Below are 15,918 nucleotides of genomic sequence, written 5' to 3' on the forward strand. Positions count from 1 at the left end.
CTGTCAACAACAACAACTACTACAACAACAACTAAACAAAAAACACATGTACTCGTATTCCAGGAGGGCATCGATGTAAGTATTTACCATCCAAGCCGAACTAAAGCGAAAACTAAACGTTGTTACCCAACCAAATGGAATACAAAACAAAAACAAATACAGCAACAAAACAGCAAACAACAATAGAAAACAGTAAACATATAAAGAAAAAATTGGCTTTGGCCAAGCCAAGCAATGTATGCTCTTGCAGATAGCTTAGATAGATGTGGATCTATTGCATTTTATACATTCACAGAAGTTTATTTAGCAAATGGAGTTGCTTGATTAGTTCATATGCAAGCCAGCCTCTCATCCTTAAATACGTTTTCTTCTTATATAGTCAAGTTTGTTTCTAGCCTTAAGGTTCGCTATATATATTGAACCTTAAGTATATATTGCCTTCAAGACCCGCTCAAATAATTAACACATATTTTATATTAGTTTTGTTTAGTAACGACTAAAAGGCATTCCCACATTCACTTCGGCTTGGCCCAAAAGTAACTTATAAACTCTGGATGTTTTGTATCTTATAGAGTATTTCATCAATATACTTTTAGTTGACATTATGTACATGCAACGAGGAGACATAACTAAAGCATCTATATTTATAATTTAAGGCTTAACATAGTTAAAATTCTTGAAATTTTCCAGACTTACAATTTTTTTTATTCAAAATGTAAGTGGTATTTTTTTATACTATAGTGCTTCTTTGCGACTCTTGCCTTAAAATATTAATAATTTCAGCTATTCAATAGTCTATGCCAATACTTTTCAATTCAGGCTTCCCAAAGGAACTCAGACAGAAACATAAAGAAAAAAAATAATAAATATAACAGTTGCCGTCTTTCTTTTAGTTACTCTGCTTGCTAGGAGCTAATACTACATAATTCATTCAAAGCCTCTCACGATATGACAGCACAAAAAATCATCTTATAAAGTTGTCTGCCAGAGTACTCAACACAAAAAAATACACTACATTCTACTCGTATTTATTTAGCCATAAACAAAAGGAAGTTTACATTTCCAATTTAAATGTCTCCCACTTGAGCGACCCGAGCTTATAGTTTATATGAAAAATATTTCGAATTTCAATTCGCTTTGTTTAGCAATATAAAACACAAAAACAAATACAATTTTCATTGACTTTTGCATATTCTGTTTTTGTGACTGATTTATCTTTTGTCAGCTAAACTAACTGCCTTTCAAATTCTTATACTATGCATTTCCATAGACTACTTTTGTATAGATACAATTTTATATATATCTATATCCATAGATAAATACGACTATACTATACATTTATACATTTAGTTCTTAAGTGCATGCTGGTCTGCTGTGTGTTTGCTTTGCTTTACTTGAATAGCTTTGTTTTTTTTTATTTTTCTTTTTGGCATGTTTAGCAAATAAACTGTGCAACAGAGTGTGTATGAAGGAAGTGAGAAGGTGTGCGTATATGTGTATGTGTGTGTGTGTGTATGTGAATTTACATACGTCTTTTTGAAATGCTTGTGGTCTGGTTGATAGCTCAAAGAACTAAGCCCACTGTTTGATTAGCTCTAAAGTATAAAGTTGTAAGTCAAAGAGCTTGAATTGCTTTTCAAAAATAGAAAAACCATATATAAAAAATTGTAAATAAAATGTCTAACAAGTTTAAACAACTTCTTAGCCAACATTTAAATTTCCTTCATTTAATGAATAAATCTAAAAGAAATCTAGTCTGAAAATGGCAAAGCAATATTCGAAATAAGACAAAAATAAATTTAATAAACTAATTATTCTTGTATGTTTAATAAATTACTATTATCAACTAAATATATTTAAACAGCTTGATCAATTTTGTATGAATTGTGTCAGGCTTAACAACTTTACTAAAGAGTCAAGCAGCAGGCCGTTAAATAGGGACAAACATAACTTAGCAAATATTTAAGCTAACCTCAATGGGTGCTTAAGCTGCGAGCAATCCAATAAGTAAACGAGAACTATGTGCTATACTAATTAGATACACACACATACACGCACACACACCTTGCTGGAGATGGGTGATAAGTGCATGTACGTGCGCTGCTTAAATCTAATGAAGGTCCAGATACAACCCTGAGCTGTGACCCTTTGCATAATTTAGAGGACAGTAAACGTGTATGTGTGTGTGTGTGTGTGTGATACTTGGATGCCTTTCGGTGCTGCCCATATGGATAATGGCAGCCGCAGACATCCGCCGCCATCAACTCCGGCACTGGGAACGGTTTTCAAAAGTGTTGAAGTATAAAATAATTACTTCATTTTATCAGAGCTGTGCGAACGTGACGGCTTTTGTAGGCTTCACAATTTGTCAGAGGCAAGCGCTGACAAAATGCAAAGCGTCCTTTTAGGCACCCGTCCGCATAAATTCCGTACAATTTGGTGTGTGTAAAAGTGTCGGCGCACAAATTAAACACTAAGGCTCAACATTAAGCCCATCTTTCTTTTTCGTATTTTTTAAAACACATCCACAAACACACACACAGGCAAAGCGAAGAACAATGCGATAAAATGGCTGCCAGAGCGGGCGCCTAATGGATTTCCAATCCCCAAAACCTACACACACACAATTCCAGAGTAGGTGTGCTCTAGTGAGAACTGCTCGACTGGTTATTATGCTGTGAGATTTATCTTCTTGATATTCTGTTCTCTCGGAAAGGGTCTTCAATACTTATAGCTCTTTTATTAATTCATGAAGATTTAATTGTAGTTCGTTAATAAACTATCAAGCTGATGTCTTATATATTTCAGCTGTTATTTAGAATATTTAAAAATAAAAAAGCTTTCAGAAAAATGTTACGATTTATTAAAGCCATTTCATATTATATATAGAATTATTTTCTAGACTATTGAAGTTTGATCAAACCAATATACACTTCTTGTTTAACTATAGGGTATATGAAAAAGAAGAAAATGCGTTATGTCGTACGCGTCGTTTATAAAACAGCTTACAGGTCCAAATAAAATAAATGTTATCAGTCCTTAGGGAAACCACAAGCGCACACACTGCCCCACACACACTTACGCACACACACACATACAACAAATTGTTGCCTAGCGAAATTTGAGCCGTTCCCGTTTTGGTTTTGGGCCATGTAAAACCTGCAGCGACTTTGAGCTTGACTGGTTGAAAGCTCCACGTTAGCTGCCAGGTGTAAAACCTTCAACCTTGGCCAATCTCTTCCGCACCTGCATGTGCTGCTTGCATAACCACAAGCAGCCAAAAACAAGGTGCAGGCATGTATGGTGCCTCTGTCTGTGTGTGTTGGACAGGAAGTGGAATCAATAAATCTAACTGGCGCTTGTAGCATACCATACATCTCTTTCTCTATAAAAACACATTCACACACACACACACAGCATTTTGCTCATGCGAAAACTGCAAATGTAAGCGCTGAAATGTATGCTACATTACTTTAGCCACACAGCGAATAGAATAGAATAGATATGAGTCGCGCAGCTTAAAGATACCCTGCAGAAAAGGTTGAGTGGACCACAAGAACAAGAAATAATTAAAAAAACAACATATTTATGTTATAGTTTTTCTGTCTAGCTTTTATATAGTTGGCGCCCAAACCATATTTATGGATTAGAAATGATATGGCATACGAGAATATATATATATCAAATTACAAATAATAAGAGATATGCTCTCCTCTCGCAATGTGCACATATTTAATATGCCCGCTTTCGTCGTTGTCCCGTGGGTACAAGGTATGGCAAGCCACAGAAAATTTCGCAATTTACCTTAATGCATATTAATTACCTAAAGTCAAGCGCATAAACCGAATTGCCAAAATGTTCAGGTAGGAGGGGAAAGGGAGGGAAATCAAGACAGGGAAGTCGAAGTGTGGAAGTCAAGAAGAGCAAGTTGAGTACAAATACAAATAGAACACAGCTTAATTAAGTCATTCGTTATAATACGCATAAGCATGCAATCTCTGGCTATATAAACGTTTGTCTAAGGCATTAGAGATGTGTGCGTGATGCATTAGAGATCCACAAAAATAGGAATTTTCACGTCTTTTCGGTAAAAGAAAATTTCACAGAGCAATTTCTAAGTGAAAGCAAGTCGAAAAGGAATGTAAATGTCGAAATAAAATATGATAAATAAATATATGAAAGGGAATAATAGAGTTGATTTTAAATAGAAAAAAATAAAAATAAAATTATGATATAGTTTTTGAGGGCCTTTTGTATAGATCACATCAATCAAGCAGAATCCATTGCAAGATTCATGAAAGCAACGAGATATATCGAGCAAATGCCCATCCCTAGTTTTAATATAAAAAAGTACCGTAAACATTTTTAAAGCAGCTGCGTCTTTGGAGCTCTTTCCATGTGACTGCCCCCAGGGCTTTGTTCCAGGTTTTCTTTTTTTGTGCCGGAATGTGCAAATAATTGTGCACAAATTGGCTGTAATATGAATGAAGAGATTGAGTCAATGCAAACATGAATGCTAAAATGTAAATGAAAATTGATTTGCATGCAGGCCACATATGTGTGTGAGTGTGTCAGTGTGTATGCCTGTTTGCGGGTGTGTGAATGTGGTTTGAATTTCCATAGACAAACACGGGCCTGGCATGGATTGCATAATAAAAAAAGTTGAAAGCATGAGAATAAATGATTTTGCATGAACTGTAAATAAATATAACATAAGCACACACACACACACTCATAGCTAAGACACAACATACACACACCCACTCACACACACATGTAGACTAGAGGCCCAAAAACCATATGCCAATTGACATCGAAAAACAAATATCCCGCAAAGACTACAGTGTGTATTATAAATATTTTTATACATCTGATATGGAATGTGACGTCTCAGATATTTCAATGCGACTTTCGTATGCTCTTTCTTTTCAATTGCCTATAAAACAGGGCGCCACTAAGCTAACCAAGGAGGATATTGAGAAAGTATTTTCACTATACGATCGCGTAAGTTAGCAATTTTTATATATATGCATACAATATTATATTACTATAATATAAATTATATTAAAAAAAAAAACAAAAAACAGGACAACAGCGGCACCATTGAGAACGAGGAGCTGAAAGGTTTTCTCAAGGATCTGCTCGAGCTGGTCAAGAAGGTAATCCTATAGATCGATAGCATTCATAACTCGACACATGTATATATATTCAATCTATTGTGTGCTTTGTCACAGGACGATTATGATGCCCAGGATCTGGCTGCCTTCGAGGAGACAATCATGCGTGGCGTCGGTCGTGATAAGCATGGCAAAATCTCGCGCAAGGAGCTAACCATGATACTTTTAACTTTGGCCAAAATCTCGCCCGACGACGAGCAGTAGATTGGGCCGAGTGTCTAATGCAACACATATACATATATTTTTGTTACCAATTTGGGTAAACTAATGCAAATGGGGCGTGTTTTTTGGCCGCAAGCCAAACAAAAATTTGATTACTTTATAAAACTGCCCGCAAACTAGGCGCAGCTCGAGGACAAAACCTCACAAATGCAAATTATAAAAAAAAACTTGAGAAAAAAAATTGATAAAGCGCTAAACTACAAATAAAAAAAACAACGCAAAACAAATAAATAAATATAAAAGCTAATTCAAACTAAATGTTTCAAATTAATTAAATGTTTATGCATGTTAAGCTTTCGAAAGTCTATTCCCCAAACACAAGAGCTCCAAAATAAAAGGCAAACAAAATTATTATGTATGTGTATTCGTAAAGCAAAACATATTAAGGAAATTTTAAAGCAAATCCAAACGAAAATACCAAATAATACATTAAACAAAAAATTACTTTTTGAACAAGCAACTCGAAACCAGCCAGAAAAATACAAAAAAAAAAAATATTTAATAAAAACGTTCAGTACATCGATTTTAAAAATAATATTTTCGAGTAGCCAGAGTACTCGTAATATTTATATTTTCTATTTCCTATATATTGCATATTTATTTATATATTTAACTAAAAGCAAAGTAATTTTATTTTGACTTAATTAAAACTTAGCTAAGCGTAAGAGCAAACACTCAACAAATTATTACAAAAAAAAAATTAAATGTGAAATTTATATTATTATAAATTATTATGTAGTGCGAATTTTTTAGATAATTGTTGTTAATAATTGTGTGTACTTATAATAACTATATATATATTAATATATATATATATATAAATGTACTGTATTATGAATATACACATATATATATATATATATATATATTTTGATGCGTGCGATTTTTCTGCTTATTTTATTTTTTTTTGAAAATTTACCTTAATTTTTTGACAAGACGGCACACAAAGAAATGCCAGCTAACGATAAATATATCTGTATGTTCCACAAAGTTTTTAGTGTATAAGTTTTACCAAAGTAGAGGCCAAGCCAGCATCAATCAAAGCACTCGACAAACAGCTGCCAATTGGCACTCGAGCACGGTCCAGAGGCAGGTAAAAAGAATGAAAAAACGAGGGTAAACCGAAATGAAGAGAGAACTAAAACCCACTTACAGTTGGCAGGCGTCCTCTTCACAGCCCAACCTACTCCTGCGCCCCGCATGGCCCTCCTTGAACACATGTCATACTTGTGCTCGTGCTTGTCCAAGTGCTGCACGGATTATGCAGAGGCGGGTTCGAAAAGGGAACTAAGCACACACAAATTCAGAACAAATAAATATAAAAATAGAAGAATCTACGAACTTTTACCTTGTCCAATGTCGAAAATTTTATGATCTAAATGTGCTTAAAATATATATGCCTAAATTCAAGAACAGAAAATGTTCAAAATCTGCTTTACATTGTTTTAAACTTCTCAAGGTGCTATCTCTATTATAAATACTTGAAGCCAACTATTGGTATAAAACAATTTATTCGATTCTGAATTTTGATTTGCCCTACACAAATATAGCCAAAAAACCCCGACATTTCTCAGTAAAACTTTATCTAAGCTTTTAAAGAAAAAAGGCAGAAAAATTTCGTATGTAAATCTATAAAAGAAAACTCCAAAAATAAAAACAGTATAAAATATATATATATATATATATATATATGTTATAGAGAACTGTGCGATGCAACAAAATGCCAAGTAACAAAAAACAAATATCGTATATACTTATATATTATATATCTTACTTATGCTAATATTTAAGATGGATTATCAGATGATACACATACAAAAACAGCTTCAGAGAGGACCTTCTCCACGATAACACTATACCAAAATACATTATTAACTATAACTATAAACTACAACTAACTATAAATATATATATCTAATATATATATATATATACATAAATCTATATCTATATAGATACTACATACATACATATATGTCAAGCAAAAATTCTATGATATGAAAAATGGTGTTTTAATAAACTATCGATAGATTACAATCTCAAAAACACAGCAACATATTGGTTTATACTACTACTACTATTGTGTTAGCGTCTTAAGTGCTTTGCATCTGCACATTGCCTTGCTCCTGATTCTGCTCCTCCAGCAATTCGTTTAGCTTCTGCAATAACACGTTAATGCCAACAATATTCGCATTCATATCGGGCATCAGTTCGCCACTAGAATTCAATGCAGACTCCTGCTGCTCCGGAGTGAGCATCGCGCCGTTAAGTACTTCATTTATATAGTCCAGGGTGTCCTTGATAGTAGAGCAGCGGCTTTTTGTATGATAAAAAATGAGTTTAGTCGTTGAGCTTAACAGAGCAATGCAGACTAGTATTAGCTTAGAATTGTCTTATTGATTGACTGATATGAGCATGGGCTAAGCCAAAAGAATAGCTACAATAAGTAAGGGTGCTCAAGTCGGCAGTAACCGACTAGGGAATACACTGTGCAGCAATTTCAATCATTCTACGTTTCTCTTAAATTATATAAATTTATATACTTTACAGGGCTTGCCACGGCAACTTCTGCCTGTTGTAAACATTTTCATAGACTGTAAAAAGCATTTATAGCTAATAGTCGCATTGATTTGTATATGAATGAAACTTGTTACCCCTTGATAGAGGATTAATAAATGAACTATGTGATTGCCGAGCCATGGTGGATTGGTTGAGCCATGGCAAACTGCTTAATGCAAGTCGATAACCAAAATTAAAGAGTGTATCTCATTAGAAACCCGGATGGGTGATACTACAGTTACAGTCAGGAAAATTGAGGACTATCTGAATTGTCTAGATAGTCAAGCATAATATATCTTTCAGTAGTAGGGCAAAATACACTTGATGTGGAATCGAAGAAATATTTTCTACGTTTTTAATATTTGTTTGCGTGGTGAGATTAGAGCTTCCAAAGAGGTATACTATTTGACTACTGGGCAAATAATACCCAAAGTATATAAAACATTGAACTGAATTTGACCATCTGTGTAGGCATACCAACCATTTCGGCATCTCATACTCCTTGCCATAATAATTTGCCCACTTGCAGCTGTTTAGATGCCAAGCAAGACAAGACACTTGCATTCGCTCCTTGCGCCTAACAATTTTGGTAGCACGCCGCGGTGTAACGACGGGCATGTGCTCCAGATGCCAGGTGAAGAGCTTTGTCACATACTGATCACTCTCTTGATGTTCTTCATCTGTCATCTGAGCCGCCGAGTCTTTGTGCTCTGAGTTGTGTACTTCGTTATGCGCATAGTTATGAAGTCCGACAGCTGAAAGCATATCGCATAGGGAACGCGTTTTCTGAATGCTTCCGCCTCGTCCAAAATGGCGTTTAAGGAAGCCAATGCCCTGATTGGCGCAATCTTTGCAACAGCGACATGTAGTAGTGCCCATGCTGCGGAAAACGAAACCGGACGGATTGCTCAGCAATAGACGAGTTGAATTGTTGGCATACGTGATGTGCGTTTGACTGTGGATAAGGCAAAAGCATTACTGCAATTCGAATATCAAGATCAGAGTCAGAAACAGAGTTAAAATCAGAATTCACATACCACTTGTCAATGTTAACATTCAATTTGGTAATGCACCCAAAAGACATGACCGTTGAATTGGAATTTACAAGTATACTGAGGAACCAGATAATTTTTAAAAAATGGAAAAGGTCACAGAAAACATTTAGATTAACTTGAAATTGAGCTCACAGACTACTAGAAGCATAAAACGAAGACATAAAAATCGCATCGACTACAAATTTAGATAAATTTAGATGAGACGGATCATTTAGCTGGCATAGTAGGCATCCTGGTCCAGTTTTCGCTGATAAGCCAATCGCTGCAATATGGTTGGATGCGTATGATGCCAGCGGGCATAGCAGTCATCGTAGACCGGAAAGCTCATGTGATCCGCATAGATTTTCGTGAGCGCTGAACGCAGCAGCAGGGAGTACCCGAGACGATGTGCAAAACGATCTGCGGCATATTCGAAGCGTCGTAGATTCCACAGCATTAGGATATTGGCCAACGTCAGATATGGTGTGAGCGCAAAGCGCAGTACGATCAAAAAGCCGACAATAATTGGCCAGAGACCCGGTTTAAACCCGACGGCTTCGTACAGATAAGGGCAGTGGAAGAGTAGGCCAAAAAAGACCATGGTTAGAAAGAAATGCAGCTTCATTATAAACGTGGCCTTGTAGAAATGTCCATTCTTCCAGTGACCCAACTCGTGTGCAACAACAGCTACCACCTGTTGATTGGTCAGGCCACGTCCCACCTCAAACGGTTGCAGTTGACTGGCCGGCAGACCCTTATTCAAGAGTAACGTATCGAAGACGACAATGCGTTTCAGGCAGCAGCTGCCATAGAAGTAGGCATTGCTGTACTGCATGGATTTGGTCTGAATGATAAAGACACGATCCATGGGGAATCCGGTCTGATCACAAACGACCTTTATATCCGTATACAGAGCGCTCCCAGACGGCAATCGACGTTGAGCACCAATGCAGGGGGCACATAGATAGGGCAAAAAGAAAACTAGGAGCAAGGTGAAAACGGCCCACAACAGCCAGAAATATAAAAAGAAAAAGAATCCCAAGACCTGGACACAGACTATAATCAATAAGGTGAGCGGCGCCAGGACTATCTGTGCGAGGATGATGCACAGTAGGCCAATGAGCAAATACATATAGCTGGGAAACCGTCGGTGCGTTCCATATCTCAGCTCCAATATACACTTATCGTAGATTAGGATAGGCAGACAGCGTAGCGATATATATATAGTTAGATATAATACAAAGATCAGGCTAATCCATAGCTCTTTGGATGTTAAGGGCGCCAAAGTGATAGTGGCCAAGCCCCAAACAAATGGGTAAAAGCCAAAATATAATTCTAAGAGGCTAGCGATCAAATCGATGATATGTTTCCATATAAAGAGCTCCATTTTGTGTAATTCATAGACGCGGGCGCGATGAAAGATCTCCGGCGGTATAATATCTCGTAGCTCTTCCGGTACCATAACGGCATTCAGGCAGGTCAGTTGCTACTGGACGAAAACATGTTTAAAGTGAATGATTGCTAGATAGACTATCATCATTAGCACCTCCTTGACTCGCTCACCTGTCGTTTGGCCAATATTATTTCCCACACATGGTCAAGGAACAACACCACCATCATCAGATAGAGTAGTATTCGCGGATCTATCTTCGGCCAAGTGTCGTAGGATACCATCGCTCAGGATAAGATCATGTTACCAACCAATATAAACAATAGAATATAAATAATATAATCAACAATCACCATATATAAATAAATATATATTTCATTATAGATTCGAAAATGGCAGTTGGATTTAAATATACATATGTATTCGTAGCTAGCTTTGTTTTTTTTTCTAATTTTTTTACATTCTATAAATTTCGAGGCTCTCTAAGCGCTGCAGGCGATGCAACATCATGGGATGCGTATGATTCCAACTGGAATAGCAGGGATCCGATAAAGGGAATGTAAGATTATCCGCATAGAGCTTGAGAAGTGCCATGCGCAGATGCGCTGCATAGCCCAGCTGGAATGCAAACTTATCTGCCTCATATTCAAATTGACGCGTCATTGTTAGCATTATAACATTGGAGATGGTTAAATAGGGCGTCAGCACAAAGCCAAAGATTATTATAAATCCCGCTATAACCGGCTCGACGCCCTCTTCAAAGCCAACCGCCTGATAAATGGGTCCATGCGCAAAGCAGATGACAAACAGTAGGAGCGTTATCAGTAAGTGTAGCTGAAACATGACGATGGCCTTGTAGAAATGCCCCTTCTTCCAGTGGCCCAGTTCGTGAGCGACCACAGCCAAGACATGTTCATTGGGTAAGCCCTTGCCTTGCTCCTCCTCCGGCAGCTGAGCAGCGTTGGCCATTCCACGATTCAGCAATAACGTATCGAAGATCACGATCCGTTTCAGACAGCAGCTGCCAAAGAAAAAGGCGTTGCTGCCCACGCTTTGGTCACGGACTCGTATAATATACACATACTGCATGGGGAAGCCTACGCGATGGGTGAGTTCGGTAAGACCCAGTCTTAACGCCTGATTCTCGAGCTGCACACGTTTGCCAAGGAAAGGATCAATGACACAAGGCACTATAAAAATTACCAACGCGGTCAGCAGCACGGCCATCAGATAAATTCCTATGAAGGCTAGCTCATGAAAGGCACGCACCATCGATACCACCACAGCAACCACTGCGGCCATGATCAGCAGCGAACAGGTGATGTCCAGCACCTCAAAGGCAATGCATTCCGACCATCTTCGTTTGGGTTGCTTCACCAGCTTGATGATGCAGCATTTCTCATAGATTTTACCCGGCAGCGACTTAACTAATATATAAATGCTTAAAAAGAGCACATAGATGATAGACATCCAGATCTCGTGCTCCATCCACGGCCAGATGGCACAGCGGTCAACTAATTTCCAAAGCAGCGCATAGAAACCAAAATACAATTCAAGGCAGCCACAAATAACGACCACAATGAGTGTATTGACTATGATGAACCAGCTTTTGTGCAGCTTATAGCTACGCATTCTTTCGAACAGATCTTGTGATAAGTACGGACGCAACACCTCCGGTACATATTTAGATCTGTAAATCAGTTTAATCTGCAATAAACATTTGAAATAAAACATGGAGTCGATAGCATTCAGTTGTTTACCTCGCGCAAGAGCAGGTAGAGACTCCACAGATTATCCACCAGGAGAATGATCAATAGGAAAAGTAGTATTATAGCGGGGTCATTCCACAGCTGGGCACTCATTGTTTGTTAATGGAATCTGACATTTTAGCCAAATACATGTGATATAAACATTTTTAAATTTGTTCCTTACTTTATTTATATTTTTTTTTTTCGGTCAAGTCGGCATGCTTTATTGAAATCTATACAATATACAACTAAAAAGGAGAGGGACTACTACGATACGGATAAGGTTTACAGCAGCGAGAGATAGGCAGAGAGAGAAGCTAAATACTTTGGTCTTCACACTTGCGATTGCATGCAGGGCTAAAAGGCCCATCCCATAGTTTACTGCGTCTTCTTCTCCGGCTGTCCCAATTGCTTGAGACGCGCCAAGCGCTGCAACAGTGTTGGATGCGAATGATTCCAGGTGGAGTATAGCCAGTCAAAGATGGGGAAGCCCAAATTATCCAAATTGAGTTTGATCAATGCTCGGCTTAATTGTTTCTCAAAACCCAGGTTATGGGCAAATTCATCCGCTTGATATTCAAAACGACGGGATAATAATGTCATGGCAAAGTTGATGATGGCATTGTAAGGTGCCATCACATACGTGAAGACAATCAACAGACCAACGAGTATGGGTCGCGTGCCTGGTTCAAAGCCCAATGCCTCATAGAATGGAGCATACTTAAACAAATAGCCGAAGACAAGAAACATGAGGAAAAGATGGACTTCCATAATGACAATGTTCTTGGTCACATGACCCAGCTTCCAATGGCCCAGCTCATGACCAAGTACAGCCAACACCTCCTCGTCCGTGCAGCCCTTGCCTTTCTCATCGTCGCTCAGATCTGAATCATCCGGTTTGCCTTTGTTTAATAACAGTGTATCGAACAGCACAATACGCTTCGAATTCCACAGTCCATAGAAGTAAGCATTACTGTGTGAAGAGCGTTTTGATCCTTCCACAACATACAGCTTAGTCAATGGGAACTTGAGTGAAGCAGCCAAAGACTCAATTGACTGACGCAATGGGCCCTGCTCCAGGGGTGTGTACTTGTCGAAGAGCGGCGCAATGAAGATCGGATAGAGGGTGAGTAGCACCAGGGAGATTACGCCAGCAAATATCCACAGCCAGATGAAGAAATTGTCGCCGCCGCGCTGCACAATAAAGATGATTGCCGCTGTAATGGGCAGCATCACTATCTGGGTAACCAGGAAGCCCTTGACCTGATCCCATGCAAAGAAACCAGCCGTTTGCTTATTAAAGCCATGCTTTTCCTCCAGCACGAAGATCTTGTAGATCTTAAATGGCAACGATTTGAATGTGGACAACACATTCGAAATAAGCACAAATACGAGGCTGACAATAATCTCATTGCTCGAATCCCATTCCAGGCGTTCGACTACATCTACCGACATCTGCCAAAGCAATGCAATAAGTCCAATATATAGTTCCAAACAAAGAAGTAGCACGTCCATTAACAAGGCCTTAAAGATGCCAAAGTTCTCCCCATCTAAGCCATACTTGCGCGCCTTATGGAACGTCTCCGAGCTCATGTGAGCCTTAAGCTCATTGGGCACATCCAAAGCACTACGGTAGACTTTAACCTGTGAGGACGGAAAATGCGATTAATCTAATATTTACAATTTGTCTGGCAAATCAACGAACTCGGCTGGCATTTAACGTGCTAAATATACACATAGATTGTACGCATTGTAAAATACATAGGCAAACATTAATTGCCGCCTTGTACGTTGGCACGTGCCGGCATTTAAATTTTTATTAACTTACCTGGCGATACGCTATATAGATTTCTAGAGAATTTTCAATGATGACTAATGCCAAAATGCTGTACAGCACATCGTCTGCTTCCAAAATGGACATTTTCACCTGAATTTCATAAGATTAATGTAGACGTATATACTTCAACAACGCCGCACTCTACGGCTTGCACGTAAAACCTTAAAACAGTGTCGTAAAGCGCTCGAATATCGTATATCGTGTATCGATTTTACACACAAAGCATCGATGACTTTACTTTTTGAAAAAAAAAATTCAATTCATTTTTTTTTACTTTTTTTACTTTAAAAACAATTTTATTTAACTATGACTAGCGTATTTGCACATTAAAAGTCTCCACACTGGCATCGGCTATGTGTTTATGTATTTCATTTACTTCAGCCTGAGTTAAGGTGCGCTCCATATGACGATAAACAATGCGAAAGCAAAGGCTCGATTTTCCTGTCTTTGGATGCTTGAATTTGTCCACCAAACTTATCTAAAAGTACAGAAATACAGCTTAAATTATGTACAACATTTGTAAGGTAAGATTCCCACCTGCTCTACCACATCCCCAGCTATAGTGCGCACCAAATCATAAAAATCGTTGGCTGAAAATCCAGCGTCGATTTCCACATTGGTTGGCAGCCAAAAGGATAAATCGTTTGAGCATTGCGGATAATGTGAGATAGCTTTGTATTTTGGCAGATTTTGTAGATCCTGTTCACTAAATTGTGATAAGAAGCCGCTATCATTCGACCAAAACAACCGTATGTCTGGTATATCGAATAGAATCATAGCGAGGCGCTCCAGACCTACGCCAAACGCATAGCCAATCGATTGGTGCACGCCCGCCTTTTGCAGAATCTCGTGGCGCATGATACCACAACCGAGGACCTCCAGCCAGTTGTCCTTGAAAAATATCTCCAGTTCCCATGAGGGTTGAGTGAATGGAAAATAAGTATCCACCCAGCGATATTTGATGCGGGGGCCAAAAAGATCCTTGGTAAGACCTACCAGGACGTGCTTCATTTCGTGCTCCATCAGTTTGACAGCCTCTAGAGTGTGACATGGCTGTTTTGTTTGATCCATGCACTTGGACGAGGGTAAAATGCGTTTCGGATCTGCTAACGAACCACTCCACGTTTCCTCGAATAGCTCCAGACCAGGATTACGTTCGAACAGCTTATCCTTAGTGACCAGACGCACTGCATCCGCTTGATGGAAGACCGGATAATGTGTGCTATCGATCTCATCCCGTCTATACACCTCACCGACAACCAAAAAGTTATCCAATCCACCCGAAATCAGTTCCACCTGATGAGCTGTCGTATGGGCACGCAACAAATGTTCCCGATTCACATAATAGCAATCCGATTTCTGACGACTCACATGATCGCTGGGTATAAGTAGATTGTCAAAGTTCTGCTGCACCGTGACCACAGGACTGAGCTGGTCATATACGGAAAATAGAGGATTTCCACGCTGATTGCGATAGGCGCCATAAAAATAGTTGACAATGCGTTGGCGCATTATCGACAATGGATGGTCTCGCTGAAGATGTTTATTTAAGCCTAGATATGATAGTATTTTCGGAGTCACATTCGTCCAGCTGTCTGTGGGGTATGAGTGTCCCTTGATTTCCAATTGCAACGGGTGTTGTGTTGACTGTTTCTTGGCCTCCTCGGCGACACTGCTAGCTAACAAGCGACGTCGCTGTTGACCCAAACATAGGCGGGAGCCTGGCACACGCAGCGTTAATAACATTCTTTCAGGCTTTATATATTTATTAACTAGCAAAATATTGCATTGCATGTATTATAAAACAACAGCTGCTTGTTATCGATACCAGTACGTGCAAAACAAATATCGATTAATTAACAGAACAATCGAGCGCACCAGGGCTACACGCATATACGTATCCATCAGCTGATTTTTTTAATTCAATCATGACTACATACAAACACAAAAA

General features: G+C 38.5%; 5 protein-coding genes across 8 annotated transcripts in view; 1 reads left to right on the plus strand and 4 right to left on the minus strand.

Moving 5' to 3' along the window:
• LOC111592212 (calbindin-32) overlaps positions 1 to 5,605 on the plus strand; it is a 34,416-nt gene extending 28,811 nt beyond the window's left edge. Inside the window, exons 9-12 of one of the 2 annotated variants that reach the window (XM_023304283.2) lie at positions 64 to 75; positions 4,948 to 5,004; positions 5,088 to 5,159; positions 5,235 to 5,605. In XM_023304283.2, coding sequence (XP_023160051.1) covers positions 64 to 75; positions 4,948 to 5,004; positions 5,088 to 5,159; positions 5,235 to 5,381 — 288 coding nt within the window. In that variant the 3' untranslated portion in view covers positions 5,382 to 5,605. The remainder of the gene's footprint in view (positions 1 to 63; positions 76 to 4,947; positions 5,005 to 5,087; positions 5,160 to 5,234) is intronic. The other variant, XM_023304284.2, reaches the window with a different exon arrangement.
• Positions 5,606 to 7,419: 1,814 nt separating this feature from the next.
• LOC111592106 (CAAX prenyl protease 1 homolog) lies at positions 7,420 to 10,746 on the minus strand. Of its 3 annotated transcripts, none has more exons than XM_023304136.2 (3): positions 8,996 to 9,178; positions 8,440 to 8,913; positions 7,420 to 7,715 (listed from the first exon to the last, which is right to left on the minus strand). In XM_023304136.2, exons 1-3 carry the CDS (start codon positions 9,040 to 9,042, stop codon positions 7,493 to 7,495), a joined length of 744 nt encoding a protein of 247 aa, XP_023159904.2. In that variant the 5' UTR covers positions 9,043 to 9,178; the 3' UTR covers positions 7,420 to 7,492. The 3 variants fall into 3 exon arrangements, with proteins under 3 accessions (XP_023159904.2, XP_023159905.2, XP_023159903.1); XM_023304137.2 differs by having other exon boundaries at positions 7,421 to 7,715; positions 8,440 to 8,936; XM_023304135.2 differs by lacking the exon at positions 7,420 to 7,715 and adding an exon at positions 10,556 to 10,746 and having other exon boundaries at positions 8,837 to 8,936; positions 8,996 to 10,478.
• A 24-nt stretch (positions 10,747 to 10,770) lies between these two features.
• On the minus strand, positions 10,771 to 12,259 carry LOC111592108 (CAAX prenyl protease 1 homolog). The gene is made up of 2 exons (XM_023304139.2): positions 12,143 to 12,259; positions 10,771 to 12,089 (listed from the first exon to the last, which is right to left on the minus strand). The coding sequence occupies exons 1-2, from the start codon at positions 12,242 to 12,244 to the stop codon at positions 10,839 to 10,841; spliced, it is 1,353 nt and encodes a 450-aa protein (XP_023159907.1). The 5' UTR covers positions 12,245 to 12,259; the 3' UTR covers positions 10,771 to 10,838.
• A 48-nt stretch (positions 12,260 to 12,307) lies between these two features.
• On the minus strand, positions 12,308 to 14,152 carry LOC111592107 (CAAX prenyl protease 1 homolog). The gene is made up of 2 exons (XM_023304138.2): positions 13,959 to 14,152; positions 12,308 to 13,774 (listed from the first exon to the last, which is right to left on the minus strand). Exons 1-2 carry the CDS (start codon positions 14,049 to 14,051, stop codon positions 12,509 to 12,511), a joined length of 1,359 nt encoding a protein of 452 aa, XP_023159906.2. The 5' UTR covers positions 14,052 to 14,152; the 3' UTR covers positions 12,308 to 12,508.
• A 101-nt stretch (positions 14,153 to 14,253) lies between these two features.
• Positions 14,254 to 15,905, minus strand: LOC111592105 (probable phenylalanine--tRNA ligase, mitochondrial). The gene is made up of 2 exons (XM_023304134.2): positions 14,505 to 15,905; positions 14,254 to 14,445 (listed from the first exon to the last, which is right to left on the minus strand). The coding sequence occupies exons 1-2, from the start codon at positions 15,759 to 15,761 to the stop codon at positions 14,278 to 14,280; spliced, it is 1,425 nt and encodes a 474-aa protein (XP_023159902.1). The 5' UTR covers positions 15,762 to 15,905; the 3' UTR covers positions 14,254 to 14,277.
• Between the last annotated feature and the right edge of the window lie 13 nt (positions 15,906 to 15,918).

The sequence above is a fragment of the Drosophila hydei genome, unplaced genomic scaffold, assembly GCF_003285905.1.
Source record: "Drosophila hydei strain 15085-1641.00,03,60 unplaced genomic scaffold, DhydRS2 tig00000060-arrow-pilon, whole genome shotgun sequence".
In the NCBI taxonomy this organism is placed as follows: domain Eukaryota; kingdom Metazoa; phylum Arthropoda; class Insecta; order Diptera; family Drosophilidae; genus Drosophila; species Drosophila hydei.